We start from the raw sequence: 21,089 nt of genomic DNA on the forward strand, positions 1-21,089 counted from the left end.
TTCATCTATGAACCCTGATGGTTGACTCATATACAATTCTTCCTCAATTTCACCATGTAAAAATGCAGTCTTTATATCCAGGTGTTCTGTTTCATATTTCTGGAAGCTGCTATGCTTAAAGCATTCTGATTGTGGAATATTTTACAACTGGTGCAAAAGTTTTGTCATAATCTGTTCCATAAATCTGAGAATATCCTTTGGCTACTAATCTAGCTTTGTATCTCTCAACTGCACTATTGTAATCTTTTTTATCTTTAAAAACCCATTTATATCCAATAACAGTCTTACCCTTAGGTAGTTTAGTGGGAGTCCATGTTTTATTCTTGTGTAGAGCATCAACTTCCTCTTGTGCTGCTTGCTTCCATTTGCTTGCTTCTAGTTCAGGCATTTGCCGAACTTCACATGATGTTGGTTCTTGTGGTAATGGCAATCTCATGAGGTAGGTCAGTTTCTTGGCTGGAACACCTTTGTTGGTGCACTGAGATCGCCTGAGGTCCTCAGTCACCACTGCCTCCTCAGTGGGCTCTGGCTTCTCTGGCACATCTAATAGCCTGGGAATTTCCACCTTTACTTTCTCACCTGGTCTGGCTTCTGGTTGCATCTGCTCAGTGGCTGCACCCATTGCCTCATCACCAGGTTGGATATCTGGTTGTATCCGTGTAGCGATGTCATCTGGGCAATACAGCAGCAGATGACTGTCATCATCTCCCTCTGAAGAGTCCTGTGTAGCAGCAGTCTGGTTGCTCCTTTGTTGCTCATCAAATTGCACAACTCTGCTTATAGTAACATTGTTAGTCTTTGGGTCAAAAATTCTGTGTCCCTTGTATCTTGGAGCATATCCTACAAAAATGCCTTCTAAGGCTCTGAGTTCTAGTTTGGATTCTCTTTTCTTCTGGTATATGAACATAAGCTTTGCATCCAAATACTCTTTAAGATGTTCTGTGCTTGGCTTCTTATTATGCCATAACTCATAAGGAGTTTTGTTTGTAGCTTTAGTGGGCAATCTATTTTGTAAGCAAATTGCAGTCACAGCAGCTTCTCCCTAGTGTTTGTGGGGAAGTCCTGAATCATTGAGCATGCATCTGATCATATTAATGATGGAACGATTTTTACGTTTAGCTATCCTATTTTGTTCTGGAGTGTACGGAACAGTAAATCTATGTTGAGATTTCCCTGAGAAATATCTGTGCGGCTTGAGAAATGTACTCACCACCATTATCGCTTTGAAAAACTTGAGGTTTCCTGTTGAACTTGTTAGAGATCATTGAAACATAATCACGCAGTTTCTGCACAGTTTGCGATTTTGCCCCACCCCCCAGCAAATAACATACTATACATCTCAAGAAATCATCGATAAAAGACAATATATAAAGGTTATTTTCTGTTGATGCTGGTTTAATAGGACACATGGTCCTATTAGTTTAAGTGGTTGCCTTGAGCACCTTTGGCTTTGTTTGGGAATTGAAGGTGGAGTTGCCTTTCCCTTTATACAACATACAGAAAATTGATCATCATTGGCACATGCACTTATATTAATACCTGTTACCAAGTCCTTAGACTGTAACTCCTTTATGGCTTGCATTTCACAATGGGCAAAACGTCTGTGCCAAAATTCCAGCGATTCTCTTTTAGTAGCAGCTGTTGTTGTCGTGTAAGTCTTTTCTCCTTGGCAGTCCAGTTCAAAGACTCCATTTCTGAGACTACCTGTGGAATATATCTCTCCTTTGCAAGAAACTGTACATTTGTTATTCTCAAAGTATATACTAAATCCTTTTTCTGATAGTACAGGTACATTTAGCAAGTTTGCCTTTAAGTCAGGGATGTATAAAACTTCTACTTTAACTTTGGTTTTAGAATCACCAGTATCACAATGAAGTGTAATTGAGCCTTTGCCTTCAATAGTCACACAAGTACCATCAGTCATTACAACTTTTCTAGATGTACTAGTGTCCAGTACATCAAACAGATTAATATCTGGTGTCATGTGACTTGTTGCTCCACTATCAATTAACCAGTGCTATGAGGTATGATTTATTCAAGCTATATGAGACACATGAAAATTACTGGCCCTTGGTTGAGAAAAATCTCCTGTTTCTCTCCGTCTGTGCCCTTTTTAGGCACTTGAAGAAGCAAAATTGTTTCTACCTTTGTTGCTAACGCTTCTATTGCTAAAGCACTCCCTCTGGAGGTGACCAGGTTTGTTGTATTTGTGGCAGAAAGGAGGAGCCTGCCTCTCTCTAGGATTGGCTCTTTGCTTGGAATCAATTTACCTAGGTCCTGCCCCTTTGAGTCTGGCCTCTCTGACTATGTAATTTGAGTCAGTTTTGTATTTCCTTTTCTCATGATAAGATCTTTGCTTGTTGTACTCTGATCTTATCTTACCTAACACTTCCTCCAGTGTAACACCTTTTGAAGAAACAGAGCTGGCAAAACTGGAATAACTGTCTGGAAGTAAGCGTCAGACTAAGCCAATTTTTAAATCTTCATCTAGTATCTGACCAGCAGTAGCTAGCTTATCAATTAGATTCAACAATTATTCAATATTAACATATGCATCTCCATTTTCTGGCATTTTACTAGAGAAAAGTTCGCTGAACAAAGCAATTTTGCTGACTTGGTCCTGATCCCCAAAGATACTCCTAAGAGATTCCACCATGTCTTTTGCAGTTTTCTTTGTTTTAATATGCACCAACTGGACTTTGCCAGTGTGGTTGTAATGAGGTTTCTGTCCTTTGAATCAGCATCCAGCCAATTTTCTACATCTGAGTCATCATCTGAACCAGACAGTTTAGGACCAGTTAATACAAAATATACTTTCTCTTCTTGCAATTGAGAGTATAATCTAAAATACCAGGAGTTAAAATTCTCTTCTGTGAGCCTTTCCCAAACTGCATGTCTTTTCAACATCTTCAAGAAATTCCAAAGAATTTCTCTAGGAAGGTTTATTTTTCCCTCTTTAATTTTTAGTTTCTGTATGCCAGGCTGAAATCAGCCAAAAAGTTTTAAAAGAAAGGCTTCTCTACTTCTCTGCATATTGGAGCCTGGGAGGGGCTGTTAGGCCATTCACCCAGTTTCTTTGTTTCTTGTGAATTTGCCTGTTAGAGCAGCTCAAAGATAATTAAGTCCTTTTGTTCTCTTACTGAAGACTGTGAGGCCAGGTTGAGTGAAGGAAAAAAAACCTTTGCAGTTTAAAATTACTTCTTAGATTCAAGTCTGGGCCCATAACCCTATTGGGAATTTTGGTTAATTCATATATAGTTTAGCAGACTTATTTAGGCAGAAGCGTTTAAACCCTAAATGTGTATTAATTAGTCTTCAGACAAAATCATAGAAAGATACAACTTACAGTTTTATTGAAGTAGATTCGTTCCATAGCAATATCTTGGAGAAGAGGGAAAGCTCCTAATCTAAAGAGTTACATTCCCTAAATCTAAACCACGGCCTGAAACTAGGCAGCAAGGCTGAGAGGTGCAAGTTTGTGGACAAGGCCTTCATGGCGGAGCATGGAAGGTTACATCCTTGGAGAACCACGAGGCAAGAGACAGCCCTCCCATGGGGCCTAGAGACAAGAAGGAGAAGTCAGGAGGCGTTCCCACCTTAGACAAAAGACTAGCCGCTTACTAGAGTTATACATACATAAGACAGACATGTAGCGCTCCCCAGTGTCCAAGGCATGCTGAGTCGCCTATTCCAACGCTTCAGATACTGCATCTGTATCTTAAGAAGGGAGATTTGACACTCAAAAGGTCATTCCCTGAAAATCTTGTTGGTCTCTAAGGTGCTACTGGACTCAAATCCTGCTGTTCTACTGTAGACCAACATAGTTACCTACCTGAAACGAATGTGTAGACTGGCTCCTAAGTGCCTTTACACTAGCAGCTAAAGGAGGGTTACTTTAAGCTTATGCAGGAACTTCCTACAGCTGCACATAAAATACTCCATGGAGGGATTTACAGCAGGACGGGAGCATGCAGGCTGACCGTAGGTGGCCTGTCTTGTCGTTAATATCACAGGAAGTTCCAGAGTAACTGTTAGTACACAAATGCATCCTTAGTTGGTGTCTCTGCTGCTATAACTGCTCCGAGGAAGAATGCTACAAACCCTTTGAAAGCTCCTTAGGGGCAGAGATCTGTTTTTTTTTTTCACTTAAGTCTCTCTGGGAAGAGCCGTTTACAAAAATGGTGCTCTATTAATAACAAGGAGGAGGAGGATCTGTTGCACTGCAAGGCATACAGAGGCCAAAAGGGCAAAAGACTTGGGATGCCGAATGTGCTGCTGGTGCATAAATGGCAGGGGATCAGCCAAGGCCCGAGTGCTCTGAGGAGGCCCTGACCTTGGTGGCTGGCTCCCTTCCCAGTTGCTTGCAGAAGAGAAGAACCAATGGCAATGAGGCCGCCTGGCTTTTCTACACCCCTCTTTCTCTTTCAAGATTAATCTGCACCTGGAAGCCGAAAACAATTTGTCTTCCTACAGACAGGTGAGGCAGCAGCTGAGATGATGAATCCTGTTTCGGGATTATGGAGGGGGAATGCAGGACAGCCTTCTAATCGGTGCCATGGTGGGGTGGGGGGAATTCTTGCTGTTTCATTTCCAGTCTTTCTATAGCGGCTTTTACACACACGTTAAACTGAGCTGCTTGCTCATGTTAGAGCAGCCCAATGCATAAAATGCCAAAAAAGAAAAGTGGGGGAGTAGGAGGTTGCCCCACCCCCCTCTAATAGATGCCAAATTAGTAGCTGCTTCATTGTAGGGGCTGCTGATGCTACGGTTTCAAGCAAGGAATCAGTAAAGGAGCTCAAATCAAGAACTATCTAGCATTTGAAAAATGCAGTGGAAACTGCACAGCCCCAATTTGTATCGGGGCTTCAGGGGAAGGAGGGGCTTAATCCTTCCCTCCCCCCACCCCCGTGCAAAACTGACATCCGCACCAACATTGTTGTTTTCAAAAGGAGAAAAGTCATATTTGTTTCATTTTGAGGACTAATAACAGCACAGAGAAGGGGGAATGTCTGTTCTGACTGGCAGAACTACTGGGTGGGGAGCTAAACCCCCCCCCCCCCGCTGAAGCCTGATCTGAACAGGACCCCTGACCCCCTGAATGGCTTCTTTTGACATACTGTATATTCAGGGAGGATCCAATTTATTACTGCAGATCTTCCAGCATCTAGTCCAGTTGGCATGACCCTTGTTCTAGATCACAGGAAGTAAGTGCATCCTGTTCGAGCCACGATGCTACCATTAATGACAGCACCCTTCTTGGCCCTGGGAGTAGGGTTGCCGGTCCCCCAGTGAGGGTGGGGAATTCTCCACTCCCAGCCTCCCCCCCCCACTCAGCTGGCTGGCAGGGGAAAAGGTGTAGGAATAGGCCTCCTGGTGCAACACCATTGTTTCCAGGAGTGATGTCATCACACAGGCCCTGGGAATGCTCCCAGGCTTCATGCCAAGCCGATTGGTACTTTCCAGGTTTGGCCAAATTGGGATGTGCCTCCAGTTTGCCAAGCCAACAGGCTGTGTGCCACAGAGATTCAATGGCAGAGCAATGCACCAATCTGCTTCCATTTATTGGCAAAGCTCACAGTGGATTTTAATACAACCCAGAAGTTCAAACTGTGTCACTCCCGTCTTTGTGGCTGAGACTCCTTCTGTGGCTAGATAGAGAAATGCTGCCCTCTCCTGGGTCAGAATGGGCTGTATTCATCTGGTTAGTAACACAGGGCTGTTAATTGGTTGTTCCTGCACTCATAGTGGTCCTTCTAAACTTGTTGTTATTAAAGAATCTGATCTATAGAAAGATAATTTATTTACATTTTAAAAAATAGTGGGGTAGAGCCATCCATTCCTCAAGTAGCCTTCCTCCAACTTAAAGTGGCTCTTCCGCCAATAAAAGAGCTTCATAAGTTGGAGGAAAAGGAAGATTCAGGTCCAGTAGCAGCTTAAATACCAATTTGATTTCCAGGGTATTAACTTTCAAGAGTCAAAGCTCCCTTCATTAGATACAAGGAGTGGAAAAAGGAAGGAGTCCTTACAATCCAGGCAGAGGTTGGGAGAGGAATGTAAATTGTAGTGTCAGGAAGCTAGCTGTAATACATGTTGTAGTTAGCTTATTCGAGCCTGAGTGTGACGTGCAGAAAATTAGCATCTGTAATGCGGGAAAAATCCTGTGTGCCAATGCAACGCAGGGGACTCCTTTGTTCCTAATTTGCAAATAAATTCTATTTCAGCGATCTCATTGTAATTTTCCTTTGAAGTTTCTCTGCTTGAGAATGGCTAATCTTTGGTCAGTGTTGGAATGTTCTGGCAGATTAAGTAGTTCTCCCACTGGTTTTTGCATGTTGTGATTTTGATATCAGATTTATGTCCGTGCAAGCTTTTGCAAAGGGACTGACTTGTTTGTCCAATATAAAGAGCTGAATAGCATTGCTGACACTTGATGGCATATATAAGTTGGAGGAAGGCTCCTTAGGCTGGAGGAACACTTCAAACCTGAGCCAAACAGAAGGTAGGACATAAAAATTTTAGTACAGGCATTTTTGATAAGGCTCTTTTTTTCTCAGTTCTGGGTTTGGCACCTACTTGGGTGGGTATGTTGAATTATCGAAGCACCCTAAAAGGATCTCCCTTTACATGCAGAGTTCAAAGTACACTTGGCCCTGATGCATCAAGGAACAAATCAAAGAACTCATAGGTCAAAGAGGGTCTTTTGCAGTCACATTGAAACTCGCTTGTCTCTTTTTACAATAATAAACTAAGCCCTTAAACTTCTGCCTGACAGTTTGCAGACCTGACGGATGTAGCAGCTCAAAATATTGAAGCCTGGCCAAACAGGATGCCAATGAATATCACCAGTTACTGCAGACCCTCACCTGTGCCTTGGAGCCCCTGCAAGGATCAGTAAGTGGAGGAGAGTAGCTCCAGGGTCCAAACTGCAACCACAAACAGGGTGTGTGCAGAAAGGGGAAGCAGAGTGTACATCCCTGGAATGTCTGCCCCTTTCAATCTCTGACTCATTCTCAACACTGCTGTTTTCATTGCTGGGATTGTCAGGGACCTCCCCTCCTCGGTCAGCAATAAGGTTCCTGGTAACCCTTTGGGTCGGTTCATTAGCAACTCTTCCATTTTCCTGCTTACAGAACAAAGGCATCTGAGAGAGATGAAAGGCTGCTATGCCCTTGAGATGGCCAGCTACCAGGACATGGTGATCTTGTTGGAGGCAGACACCTGGAGCCTCAAGAAGAAAAAGGGTTGCCAACTCTAGGCTGGCAAATTCCTGGAGATTTGGTGGTGGAGCCTGGCGAGGGTGTGGTTGGAGGAGAGGGTCCTCAGCAGGATATAATGCCAAAGAATCCACCCTACAAAGCAACAGTTTTCCCCAGGGGAACTGATCTCTGTCATCTGGAGGACAGATGTAATTCCAGATCATCAGGGCCCATCTAGAGGTATACAACCCTAAGGAGGAAATCGCCCGACACCTCTAGGAGTACCAGGACCTCCTGAATGTCAAATTGGCCCTGACTTCTTAAGTGCATGCCTGTATCTGAATCTGGCCTAACCAGTCATTCAGAATACACTCATCATGAAGGAGCTGTTGGGTGCCTTTCTGTTCTTTTGTTTAGCATGCCTGATGTCTCCTCCTCAGCATTGAAGGCCTGATGGAAATGTGATGCTTGCAGGCAAGAAGACATGACCAATGTGATGTGTGTACCAACCACCTAGTTTGGCCTAGATCCCCTTGCTTCTATGGAATAATTCCACACCTAGAGCAGCACTCTGGTTTATTCAACACATGGGATGCATGTAGTGTCATATGGTAACTTCTCTTGGCCCTTTAGCTTAAATCAAGCTTATGCTTCTCTAGAGGTTGGAAGGGAAGCAATGGGGGGAATTAGCTGCTGGGAGGAGGGAGGATATCAAGGGAGAGGGCAAAACCAAGCTGAGATGCTCCTTTACCGTATCTGGGTGTTTCCCCTTCTCCCCACCTTTCTCTGCCTGTCAGTACAACAGGCAGCCCAGGCCCTCAGTGACATTGTAGATGGATGCCTCCTCAGTCTCCAGGAAGTGAGATTCTGCCTTCCAAGGGAAGGAGGCATCTGAGGAATTTATTTAGGTATTTATTTCATGTATATCCTACATTTCTCCCCTATGGGGACTAAAGTGGCTTACATAGTTCTCCTTTCCTCTGTGCCCTCTTGCCACATCCTGGAATGAAAATTTTCCTTTCCTGCACTAAAAGGGGCCAGCCATGTTGAGAGTTAGATGTGAAGTTTGCTTCCTGGTAAAATGAACGATGCCTTAGCTAGCAGGAACCATTGTGACCCTGCAAGCAAATGTACCAGCAGAAATTCTTTCAACTTGATCGACCTGCCTTGCTATGTCAGTTTCAGTAACCTTTAGGGCAAAAATATCTGTCTTACCCTAGCACTGCCATTCCAAAACCAGAAATCTACCTCTGAAAATTTTTGTCCATAATTTAAGACTCAAATTCTTGAAATCTGGTTTTGCATGTTAGAATCTGGTTTGCAGAAATTCATGTGGAAGTTGGACTCCTCTCCCGCTCTTTGTACTGTGTACTGTGTGTGGCAGTTTGGCTCTTTCTTCAGCTCTTTCTTCAATTCTTTACAGTTGTCTGTTCCACTAATACACCTGTGACACTACAGACTTGTTAAAATAAAAGTTTTATTATAGCTATTCAATACATAAATAATGGTTGCTTTAATATTGAAGAGATCACAAAACAAGATTCTTGAAGGCACCTGGGGCCCACAGTTCTTTTCTACTATAATAGTAGCAAGGAATGGCTGGGGGGCTGGTAAGATCATTCTTTGATTTGTGTGATCCAGCAAAAAGGATGGATTCAAAGGTGAGCTGTGAAGAATTTGCCTGATGCTGGCATTTCTATAGAACATACAGCAGCATGGTTAAGAGTGACAGGACTCTAATCTGGAGAACCGGGTTTAATTCCCCACTTCTCCACTTGAAGCCAACTGAGTGACCTGGGGTCAGTCACGGCTTCTTAGACCTCTCTCAGCCCCACCCATCTCACAGGGTGTTTGTCCTGAGGATAATTACACACTTTATAAACTTCTTTGAATGGGCATTAAGTTGTCCTGAAGGGCGGTATATAAAAACGAAATGTTGTTATTAATCGTTTCAGGCACTACAAACACTGGGGGATTGCCTTGAGTGGAAATTATACTGTTTCAGTTTACACAAAATGTGTGAGGGGGCACAATCCAGAACTAAAAGTCACACTACAACCTCGATTAATGTATTCCTTGAACCTGTGGGACTTGGAAACCTTTTTATCAAATGAGTGGAATGGAACTCAGTCACAACCACTCTTGAAACCTATTGGAGAGGATCCAAACCGCATTTCTGCTGGTGAGAAAGGGGGAGGGGTCCCCTTTAACCACCTAAAAAGATTATGCTGGGGATCGTGGGACCTGCCCAGACAAAAGCCATATTGGACGGGCACTGTAGGAAGAAGAGGTATTGGGTAAAAAGGAGTGAAATAACCGGCTGGATCTAACACACTGATTTCAATGGGTCTTAAAAGAGCAGCCTGGATAGCCCAGCCTAGCCTGAGCTCAGAAGCTAAGCAGGGTTAGCCACAGTCACTATTGGGAGACCACCAAGAATAGGGGTGCTGTGCTGTGCTGAGACTCGCTTGTCTGCAGTCACCACTCCTCCCCCCCCCCCCGCCCGGAGCAGGCAGCGAGACACAGAGCAAGCACCCTCACACAGCTGCCCGCCGGGGAGGAACGGCTGAAGGGCTCCCGCTTTGAACGGGACTCCAAATCTTCCCCAGAGTTCTCTGGCTATTATTGGCGGCACAAGAACAAGACGGGCAGGCCGGGAATAGTTCCATAACTGGACGGTTTTGCTGCAGGTTTTCCCCCGTCTATTGGTGGATTCCATGGGCGGTGGGCAGCGCGACAGCAAGGGTTTGATTGTCATTATCCAGTTTTAAGAGATTGTGTCTAGGACTTTTAACATGTTACTATTAAATTTAGATTTTAATATAACCTGGTTTAAATGATAAAAGATATATATTAACATAACTTTAGCAAATTAAATCAAATCCAATTTATTTTTTTAAAAATCCATGTATTTATATTCTATATTTCTAACCAACCAAAGCCCCATGGAGGCGGTTCAAACAGGTAGATGATAAAGCCAGAGGGGCTTCAGAGACAAGGGGTTTCAGCCATCATGACAGATAATGCAAGAAGCAGCTTTGTATTTGGAAATAAAGTTGCTTTGAGGAACAAAAACTTGCTTGCACGAGTGGTATACTGAATGATATAGTGCAAAGGAGAACTAAGCTCACAGGATCACCTTTGCTGTCCTGTGAACTGGAAAAATACAAGTTGTGATTTTATAGTGCCTGAAAAGATGCCTGACTCTCATGAGTGTTCATCATTCCAACATTTGCATTGCTCATGGAAGTGGTTTTTGCCTACAAAGAATGTCTTGTGATGCGCATTCCTGTATCTAAAGAAATCTTCAATGCTAACAAAAGGAGGCCATTGGGAAGGCACGTCCCCTTTTCCCTGTAGAAATAAACAGCAGAAGGAAGCCTGTCCAATCTGGGCCCTGAAGAAGACAGATTTAAGTGGTTTGTGCCAGAATGAATACCAAAGAAGTCAGAGGCAGACCTGTGAATCAGAGGACACTGAAGGGTTCTGTGGGCCATAATCGGCGATCAAGCTCATTACTGGTATTAAACATTCTGAAAAGCCCCCATTTAAATTTTTACACCAAGAAAAGCTCTGTTTCTTTGACCTCGGTACCAAGGAGTCCCATTGCTGTACCAAATTTGTGCTGCTTTCCCCCAGGTTATGGGGGCAGTCCTCAGAAGAAGTGGGTCTCCTTAAGCCTAGGCACAGTGCTGAGTGTGTGTCTTCTGGTCTCTCCTCAGCCTGAGGGGTTTGCGGTATTTGCACTGGATCCACACCCTGTACATGGTAACTTGTTTTCCTCTGTTCACCTGCAGACGACGGTCCACTATATTTTGGACTTTTTCCAAGCCAGCTGTGGAGAAGAGCAAATCCAACTCATCTGTAGAAGGGAGAAAATAAAAAGATAAACTATTTGCTTGATCATCAAAGGCAACCTTTTTAAGGGCTCCATTTAAGCATCCCAGGCAAGCCTTGGTTTACCCATCAGAAACATGCTCTGGACTAGCATCCCCTCCACTTCCTGATGGGCTGTAATTCTAGAATGAAAGGGCACTCAAGGGACACTCACTGTGGAATGTGATTCCAGGACTAAGAGCATGCTCAGTATGCAGAACATCCCAAACACTATCTCTGATTTCTCCAGTTAAAAGATCTTGGGTAACAACCGATGGGAAAGACCTTTCCCTGTCAGAGAACAGCTGTTGGACCAAGAAGATAATTCAATGCTAGATGCGATGGGCTGGTGACACAGCAGTTACAAACCAAAATCAAAACCCCCTTAGAATGTAGACAAACTATAGTTCCAAGCAGGGGTCATTTCGTAGAAAAAGAGTTGCAGGAACTTATTAGCATAACTCATTAGCATAACTGATTTTCATATGTCACACCCCCTGACATCACCTATCCTGGCTGTTTTGGACCCAATCCTGGCCATTCAGGGCCGAAATTGGGCCCAAAATGGCAAAAGGGGCTGAAAATGGCTGAAAAGGGGCCCAAAACGGTCAGGATTGGGCCGCTACTGAGCAGGAGAGTGATCCACCACCTGTCAGAGTCCCAATCCTGGCCATTTTGGGACCAATCCTGGCTGTTTTGGGCCTGATCCTGGCCATTTTGGGCCCAAATTGGGGTGTTTCGGCCCTGATCCAGGCCGAAACATGCCCAATGGCCGAAAATCAGGTGGGCAGGGCTACCTGACATGTGACCTTTTTGGAGAACTACTGGAACTGCGTTCCTGCGCGTTCCCCCTCAAAATGAGCCCTAGTTCCAAGTAATGATATTTGGCTGAATTTAAATGTCATAGAAAACTGTGTCTAACCAGGAAGTGGAGAGAGGGCGAGGGCAGAGGCTAGGTTAAGAAACTAGGAGGTGGTAAAAGGACATTGAGGACCTTTTGAATGGGTGCTTTAACCCTGCTTTGCTCAAAGCAGCTTACAATATAAAAAGAAAAAAGAAAGCCATCAAATCTCATAAATATTACTTGCCATTAACAGGCTAGTTCATAAGGTGGCGGTGGGGCAGAGCATGTGGCATCTACTCTGCCATTGGTGATGTATTCCCTTGATGCCCTCCTCCAAAACAGAGGAGGAAAGAGGCAGGACACTGTACAGCCCAGTGCTAGCAAATGGGGGGGAGGGGGCTCACTCAGTGGTGCAGCATGGGTTGAGTGGAGCTCTTTTTTGCTCTACATCATGCATGTGTGCGCAGAGTGTGGACACACGCTCCTGGGCCTGCACAATGACATCATCACACAGGGTGCACCACCTCTCTCCACTGCAGCTGCCCGCACCGCCGTAGCCAGCTCAGCTGCTGCAGGAAGGCCAGCTCGGCACCCAGCAAGCCGGCTCCCCATCAGCACTCAGATGGCGCAGGCAGCCTCTCAATGGGCACGGTGCAGCTGGGCACCAAGCTGGCTGCGGTGGTGCAGGCAGCTGCAGTGGACGAAGACTGGGCCTGTGGGGAGGCTGCCCACGCTGCCTGCGGCCAGCTCACTAGGCACCAAGCTGGCTGCGGCGGTGCGGGCGGCTGCAGTGGAGATGAGCTGGCCACCCCATCAGTGCACAGACAGTGCAGGCTGCCTCCCCAAGGGTGCAGTGCAGTCTCTTGCACGCCCATGAATTTTGCACCCAGGGCAACCGCCCTCCGCTACTGGGCTCACTTCAGGCCACAGAAGCTATGCTTCCATTCATCCAAGATCTGCAGCTAAGATTCCTCTGACCACATCAAAATTGCCATATGCAGACGGCCAGATCAACAGGGCACTTGTTCTCCTTCTCTAGAGGCTAGAACGTACTACCCATTACCACTCGGAGTCCCCACCCTCCATCAGGGTTATTTTAGATTCCTCTGAGGTCTGACCAGGAGGCTTGGGTTACCAACAAGGAAGACAAAGAATGGTCCAGGATTGAGGTGCACGGACACCCTCCGGTCCCCTGAGAAGAAGAAACGCACTCAGCAATTCCGGCGCTTTACTTCCATCTGGTTTCTACCCCACAGCAAGCCAATCTGATTCATTCCTTAAGATCAGTAACCTTCAAGATGCCATGAGGATGCTTGCAAGTGAATTACCTTGCATGAAGAAATAAACTCTAGTGCCATCTCCTCTCACATAAAAATTATCAGCCAGACATTGACCTAGAAGAGAAGGTGGTAGATTTTTATTACAGCTCTGCTTATGACAACTGCTAAGAGCAGTTGATGGCAGAGACAGTGAATTAAAGGCCAAAAGATGACAGCATGACTGTATTCGTTTAGAATTCTGGATACAGTTCTGTTTGCTCCAGTGCAAAGGATATTGCAGAGCTGGAAAAAATGCAGAAGCGGGCAACCAAGACAATTTAAGCTTTCCCGTGAAGAAGGGCTGAAGAGTTTGGGGCTTTTCAGTTTGGAAAAAAAGACAACTAAGAAAGGACATAACATATCTTGAAAGATATTGTACTCCCCACTTTTGATGGAGTTCATCTGACCCTTGCAGACTCAGTTAAGAGACTAGGAGTTACACTGGATCCAGCACTACTACTAGAAAAACAAGTTAAGGCAGCAGCAAAAAACATTTACTACAATCTCACTCTAGCCTGGAAGATAGCTTCTTATCTCAACATAGCCGACCTGGCCGCCTGGATCCATGTTATGGAAACATCAAGACTTGACTATTGTAATGTATTATACTTTGGTTTCCCATCCAAGTTAACTAGGAGGCTCCAATTGGTGCAAAATGCTGCAGCTCAACTGTTAGCAGGAGCGAGCAGGAGCATGAACATTACTCTCATCGTACAGTCACTCCACTGGCTACCTATCAGTTACTGTGCTCAATTCAAGGTATTGGTTATTACATACAAAGCTCTTCACAGCCTTGGGCCAGCATGCCTACAGGATTGCCTCCCTCCCTATGTCCCTCCATGGCAGCTTCGCTCATTTGAACAGGGTCTCTTACAGGTGCCTGCCTGCACATGGGTGAAATCAACAGCAGCCCATACACGAGCTTTCTCTGTGGTGGCCCGTACCTTGTGGAACAGCCTGCCTGAGGCGGTCAGGAGATCCCACTCTCCTAGCTTTCCGCAAATGATGGAAAACCGAATTATTCAAAAAGGCTTTTTACTCAGATAAGAGTGTGGTGTTGTAGGGAGGGGGTCTCAGATGCTTCACTAATGAGTTAGGGACCATAGACTCCAGCACTATGTCAGCTTACATATTATCTCTTGCTTTAAATTTGTACTCCTATATGCTACCTGTACTTCATGTTGTCTAATGTCAGTCCTAGAACTGATTATGTTCTGTTTCAGCAATTCTTCAACTCTGTATTGGATCCTTGCTAATGCTTTGTAAAGTTTCATTTATTTATCCTATGACATTGTTTATGGAAATGTCCTTGACACTGATTGTACTAATCTCACACTATGTAATCTGCCTTGAGTTTCAGTGAGAAAGGCAGACTATAAATGACATAAATAAATGAATGAATAAATAAATAAATTTATACAATCATACATGGGGTGGAGAAAGTGGAGAGAGAATTTTTGCCCTCTCCCATACTACTAGAACTAAAATTGATGGGCAATAGATTCAAAACAGATTTATTTCTGCAACAAGTAATTACATTTTGGAATTCACTGTCTTGGATCTGGTGATGGCCATAAGCATAGATGATTTCAAGAGGGAAACTTGATTTTTGGAGGATAGGTCCATCAAGAGCTACTAGCCGTTATACTATTGTCTGTTCTTGTACATTCTTACAGTTTAAAATAAAAAATATATTTTAAAAGGAAAAAAAAAAGAGCTACTAGCCGTGACAACTAAAGGGAACCTCCACATCCAGTGGCAGTCAGCTTCTGAATACCAGCACTGGGAAGCAATAGCTGCCTTGGCCTCTATGCCCTCTTTGTTGGCCACTCTGTGAAACAGAATGTTCGACTAAACAAACCACTAGTCTAATCCAGCAAGGTTCTTATGGGATGTAGTGCTATGGGCTAACAGCTGCAAGTGCAAGTGATGAGGAAACAAAACCCAACCTCCCCTTTTCCCACTCTCATCCATATAGAGGATTATGTGACATTAACCTCTCCCATGTGCACCCACCCAAAGTGACAGGACCTTTCCCACACCCTCCCAGAAACACTCTACTGTTTCTTTCATTTTTCCAATCATGAAGGCTGGAAACTTTTTTTAAGAATGCAAATCAATCAGAGGGAGAACTATATCCCACCTCAAATGTTCCAACACACCTTTCTTGAAGCGGAGTTGGGCCAGGTCATAACGGCCATAATCTCGTAATAGAATCATTCCACCAGGCTTTAGAAGCTGGCTAAGTCTGTTAATTACGCGCTGCATTCTGGAGATAAGAATAAAAAAGGTTTTAAGGAAAGATTCTACAACCACTGTTAATCATTCATTTTACCAAAATTAACTGAGTCAGGAAAAATTTAACACTCACGCCTACTTCCAGTATAGTTAATCCTTTTTTAAGGCTTTACTTCTGTAACTAGCAATAAGTGAACTCTCATCCCTTCCCCAGTTACAAGAATCACAACCATGACATTTTAAAATCAAGACTTCTAAACTGACTCATAACATAAAATGAAATTCTGAAAATCACACTATTTAAGCTTATTTTTACCCCAGCGTAGAGCTGACCAAAGGGACAATTTGTGTGGTGAGCAAACACACAGCAGGTGCTTCCCAAAGTCTCCGTATTAAAATGTGTGAGATAAATTTGTGTTCCAAGCCAAACAATCACAACTTTCACTGGTTTCCCTAACTGCAACACCTGTTCACACAGGAGTGTCTCACCACAAAACTGCAGTTTTGCAGCACATCTGAACAATGCAAACAAGAAATTTAGGAGCAGCATTACATACTTTTCTGGAAGGAGCGCCGAAAGGACAAAGATAAGGACCACCACATCAAGACTCTCATTTGGCATTGGAAAAGGCATCTGATTTTTGCAAAGGTCGTGAACGAAGGCAAAGCAGCGAGACGTGTCATATTCTGGATGAGCCTGTATGTCCACACAATCATCACTTTTAAAACACAGTTATTTTACCCTCATCTCAGCCCTACGAAGGAGGTTAGGCCAAGATGCAAAAACCTGTTGAAGTCCCATCTAACAGCTTAATGTCTGAACCTGGATCTTCCCTCCACCACATTCCAAAACATTTTACTGTCCACCACAGATTTCAGCAGCAGGATACCTCTAATGCTACATCCAGATTAAGGGTTTAAAAAAAAATTACTTAATTTATATTCCACTTTTCTCCCCAACAGGAAGCCAAAGCGACTTTCATTGTTCTCCTCTCCTCCATTTTATTTTCACAACCACCCTGTGAGGTAAGCTAGGCAAGCTTCCAAGGCAGAGTGGGGATTCCAACCTGGATCTCCCAAATCCTAATCTAACATTTTTAAAGTGAACATTTTCATGCAGAAGTAAAAAGTAGAAGAAATGGAGCAGAAGAGACTGCATACGTTTGACATATAGTGGCACAAACACTCCAATCTCATTTTGAAACTAAAGGTTGGAGTTCTTTCCACTACAGGGTGAGTATGGGAAGAATAGGGACAGATGGTCTATTAGGAGGTCTCGGATCCCCCACCCCTGATCCACAAGACTACAGTGAGTGAAAGGGTGTAAATATTTAGAAACAGGGAGGCTTTCCCATCTTCTAGCAATGAAGATAAGCAATCTCTCCGGTGTTTTTACCTTGACAAGGTCCACTGCCCTACTGGAGAAGTCACAGCAATAAACAAACAGGTTGGGATCACTGAAATTAACCAGAGAAAAACTAGTGAGGGCACTCAGTGTTATTTTTAGCTCTCCAGATATAAGGAAGTAGCAACACTGCAGAACTGGATGAAGTTAGGATGGCTGTGACTAGAGAGTAATGCATCACAATTCAGCCAGGTTTAGAATCAACAGCTGGCCAGTGCTCCCCGCCCCCCTATTTTGGCCAGTAGCAAGGGTGTGTCATGCAGAGGGCACTCTGAGAACCAAGCTGGGCACAAGGGACAGGACTGAAATATTTCAGACAAATAGAAGCAAGACAGAACATGGTGGCCAGAAGCACAGCAAGGACAGAATCTGGGGCCTATTTGCTTTAATGAGTGTAAAATGGCAGGGGGTGGGGGTGGGGAGAGACCATGTCTGGAGCACTGAACTCCCTGGACGAAGGAGCTTCCCGAAGGAAGCTGACTGGGGCAGGCCTTAGGTAGGCTGTCATCTCTAGATCTACTCCACAGTGTTGTACCAAGAATAAAGCAAGGTATTGGAGTGTTTGTTGATAGAAGTAAAATTATTTAAACCCTCTATTGAATAAACAAATCTATTTAATGTTCTGAACCCTCCCAGGTCTGTAACGCTTTACATGCAAGTGGGGAAAATAATTTCTATCCGATTCCCTTCTTTACCTGCATATACCCCACCTAGCAAAGCCACACACAGTACACATATGGCAAAGCGAGTGTGAAGTTGTGACCCCTCCACCTGTACACTGAAGTGAGGCAAAACCAAAACATGCTTTTTCTAAGCATCTGCTCTCAATACACTGGAGTCCGACTGTAAGCAAGATGAAAAATAAACTTTTAAGACTAGAGTTCTTTTCATCAGCTGACAACTTCAGGCTTACAATCTAGCTTACTTGTTGGTTTGGAGGATGGGGAAGACTGTATTTCCAGCACCACAGCCCACCTGTCAGTAAAACAAAGAGAGCTGAAATGGTTGCTTATTGTACACATTTGCAGGTTTGAAGCTGTCAAGAAAGCTCTCTATCTTCCCCTGTTGTTCTTTATTTAAGAGATGTCTATGCAGCCTCTTCAGAGGCCCAGTCAAGGTGGCTTACAATTAAAATATTTTAAAAAATAATAATAAACTATAAAAATAAAAATAAACCATTAAAACAAGCCCAGGGACATAAACAGAATGAAACTATCCTAAATACAGAGCTCAGACCAGAAGCAGACCATTAAAAAGCTGGAAAGATAAACCCCCTAATTAAAAGCATGGGTAAAAAGGTATATTGAAAAGCTAGCTTTATTGGAGGGTTGCTCAGAGGAAGCAGACTCTCCACAAGAGAAAGGATGCTTTACTGTACTAGTACCTCTAGTATCCGGTAGGTAGCAGACGACCCTGGGAAGTCATTCAGTCTTATTTCCCCCAGGTTCTGTGATGCCATTTCCACTTGTGTACATAACTGGCAAACAGCGTTACAACTGCTCATCTTGGAGTCTGACCGGTGCTCTGAGGCCCCAGTCTCCTCCACTATATCAAGCCCATTGCTACAGTAGCACCCAGGGCCCAAGCGCTTGGACTGCTGCACAGAGCCACTGTCTTCAGAGATAGCCGTGCCATTCTGACTGACATTTTGGTTTGGAGCCAGTTCAGGAAATTCTGTGAAAAGCCAGTGGCGGTCCTTGAAGAAGCCATTTTCATGGGTTTTGTAGAATTCATTCCAATATTCGTTGGCATTGGCTTCATAGGCCTCTGCAAAGAAGAAGGCAGAAGAGAAATAAGCCAGAGTGAAATATGCCAAAGTTTTTTCCCAGTCAACAGTAGGGAGCCCCAAGTCACACACAGGATTCAGCCCTTTAGGAGACCACAACTTAAAACTTGGAAAAGAACACTCCAAGTTTGCCTAGTCCAACACACTCAGCATTTAAGGCACCTGGCTGAATCAAGACACTTGGCCAGATTTTCCTTGACATTTTCCCCAGGAAATTAAATTGTATAACTTCCCTAAAACGGCATCCTTCACTCTTTCATTTGTGCACAGTTGAGTAGGCTTCTCCCTAAAGTTGATCGTCTTCATACTACTCATCATTCCATCTTTAGGAGATAAAGTGAATACTGCTCCTCTTCCTGACATCCATTAAATACCAGAAACTGCCAAACACATCTATTAGGTTTAGGTTACCCCAGGGAACAGTGTTAAGATGCACAATATACAGTGCAATCCTGCACAGAGTTACACCCTTCTAAGTCCATAGAAATCTACTGATTGCAACCTTGCTGAAGCCAAATGTCTGGAGAGAGTATTAATTGGGAACTTTATTCTCTCTCTCCAGGAAGAGTCAGAGTACATACATAAACATAATCTCAAAGGTCTTTAGCTTCGGTGGAATCACATCCTTTCAGCCTGTTCGCATTTTACTTCCTCTTTTCCTCACACATGCACTATGAATCCTTCCCAATGTGACAACATCCTGCTTGGAACTACCCCTCCCCAATTTTCTCATGCAAGCCTTCAAGATGAGATGTGAAGCCACCTCTGGAGACCTGTATTCCTAGGTAGGTGGACAGTAGTCACTTTGACATGTGACAATGCTACTGAATTCTGGATGCTCAGTTGCCAGTTCTCCAGATACACAAGAAGCATTCCATGGGTCACAGAAAAACAATGGCCACAATCCAGAAGAAAGAGAGTCACTACCTCGACCTGTTGATTTCACAGAGGCTAAAGTACAACTCACTTTCTTTGCATCATGGTCAAATTGTTGTTGGAGCTTTTAAAGGAGAGATATGCCCAGGCAAACTTGGGAGTACCTTGCTGATCTGGAGATACAAACTGCACACTGTTCTCCTGTACCTTCCTTTGTGCAGCTGCTTCCTGCTCTTCAGACCACTCCACATTATCCCTGCAGGAAGGAAAAGGTGGAAGGAAATGTTAATTCATCTTGGTGAACCCTTGATGTAGATGCTGCATGAAGTCTGCAGCAGTCAATAAAAGAGGAGTCCAGTAGCACCCTAAAGGCAAACACAATTTATTCCAGCATCAGTTTTCAACAGGGAACACTCCAATGCAACTGACATAGCAAGCTTTAACACAGAAGAGCATCCACTGGAATAAATGCTGTTAGTCTTTAAAGGTTCCTCTGGGGCTCCTGATTTACTTCTTTTCCTGCTGAATCCTGGATGCCAGACCCAGTGGTCAGGAGGCTAGCTGATTTCATACTTGCTTGCTAGGAGCCCCGGAACCCTGCAATCTTTGTGGAAAGAAAATAAAATGGCAGATTTTGGAACAAAGGCTCAAGATTTCAAAGCAAGGCTATGACTGAAACATTCCTGAGGGGTAGCCGGGTTAGTTTGCAGTAGGGTTGCCATCTCCAAGTTGGGAAATTCCTGGAAATTTGGGGGGTGAAACCTGGAGATGGCAGGGTTTGAGGAGGGAAAGGACCTCAGCATGGTATAATTCCATAGAGTCCACCCTACAAAGCAGCCATTTTCTCCAGGTGAACTGATTTCTGTGGTCTGGAGATCAGTTGTAATTCCAGATCTCCAGCCACCACCTGGAGATTGGTAACCGTAGTTTGCGGCTCCTGAAAGGCCGACTAAGTGGCCTCTAATCTCCGGAAGCTTCTGCAGGAATCAACCTCGTTGTTCGCCCTTAAGGGGCCATCAGCCTCTAGTTAAACGTGTCGAGTACAACCGGCTCCAGGAGCCTCCACAGCAGGATCCCAAGGCCCTAGGCCTCTTCCCCAAGGCAAGCCCCAGCCAGCGGTGACTGAGGGGGCTCACCCTGTTCCTTCCGGGTCCACCGGCCGGGTAGCTGAGCAACCCGAGGCGGGCCTCGGCTGCAACGACTCTGTCCCGGACCAAGCCAGGGGAGGCGAGCTCCTCGGGCGCCCCCGCCGCCGCCTCCTTCTTACCAGGCGTTATGCTGGAAAAGGCGGGCCGGATCGGTGAGGAAGCGGCTTCTGAACGGCGTCCTTTTCCCGCCTCGGCAGTTGCCTGGAGCCGCCATGGAGCTGCAGCGGCCAGCGAATAGAGCCGACCGGCTGGGGCGCGCCTCCGCTTAGAGCCGCTGGAGAGCGCCCGCGGCCGGGAGGGAGGCCAGCTGCCCGCCTAGCAGGCGTGACTAGGGCGCACAGGAGTTTCTACGGAACCTTTCACTCCAGCGTCTTCCAGTGCGGGCTTGAGCGCGCTTTAGA

General features: G+C 44.8%; 1 protein-coding gene across 4 annotated transcripts; it reads right to left on the bottom strand.

The window, feature by feature from the left end:
- Positions 1–8,655: 8,655 nt before the first annotated feature.
- On the bottom strand, positions 8,656–20,905 carry LOC129340572 (tRNA N(3)-methylcytidine methyltransferase METTL2-like). Of its 4 annotated transcripts, none has more exons than XR_008598029.1 (10): positions 20,808–20,905; positions 19,705–19,796; positions 18,263–18,645; positions 17,804–17,853; positions 16,870–16,930; positions 16,031–16,170; positions 15,398–15,504; positions 13,245–13,310; positions 11,248–11,377; positions 11,001–11,058 (listed from the first exon to the last, which is right to left on the bottom strand). XR_008598029.1 is itself a non-coding variant. In XM_054995442.1 (9 exons), the coding sequence occupies exons 1-9, from the start codon at positions 20,900–20,902 to the stop codon at positions 10,877–10,879; spliced, it is 1,176 nt and encodes a 391-aa protein (XP_054851417.1). In that variant the 5' UTR covers positions 20,903–20,905; the 3' UTR covers positions 8,656–10,876. The 4 variants fall into 4 exon arrangements, 1 of the variants encoding a protein (XP_054851417.1); XR_008598031.1 differs by having other exon boundaries at positions 15,379–15,504; XM_054995442.1 differs by lacking the exon at positions 11,248–11,377 and having other exon boundaries at positions 8,656–11,058.
- Between the last annotated feature and the right edge of the window lie 184 nt (positions 20,906–21,089).

Source organism: Eublepharis macularius, chromosome 12, assembly GCF_028583425.1.
Source record: "Eublepharis macularius isolate TG4126 chromosome 12, MPM_Emac_v1.0, whole genome shotgun sequence".
In the NCBI taxonomy this organism is placed as follows: Eukaryota; Metazoa; Chordata; class Lepidosauria; order Squamata; family Eublepharidae; genus Eublepharis; species Eublepharis macularius.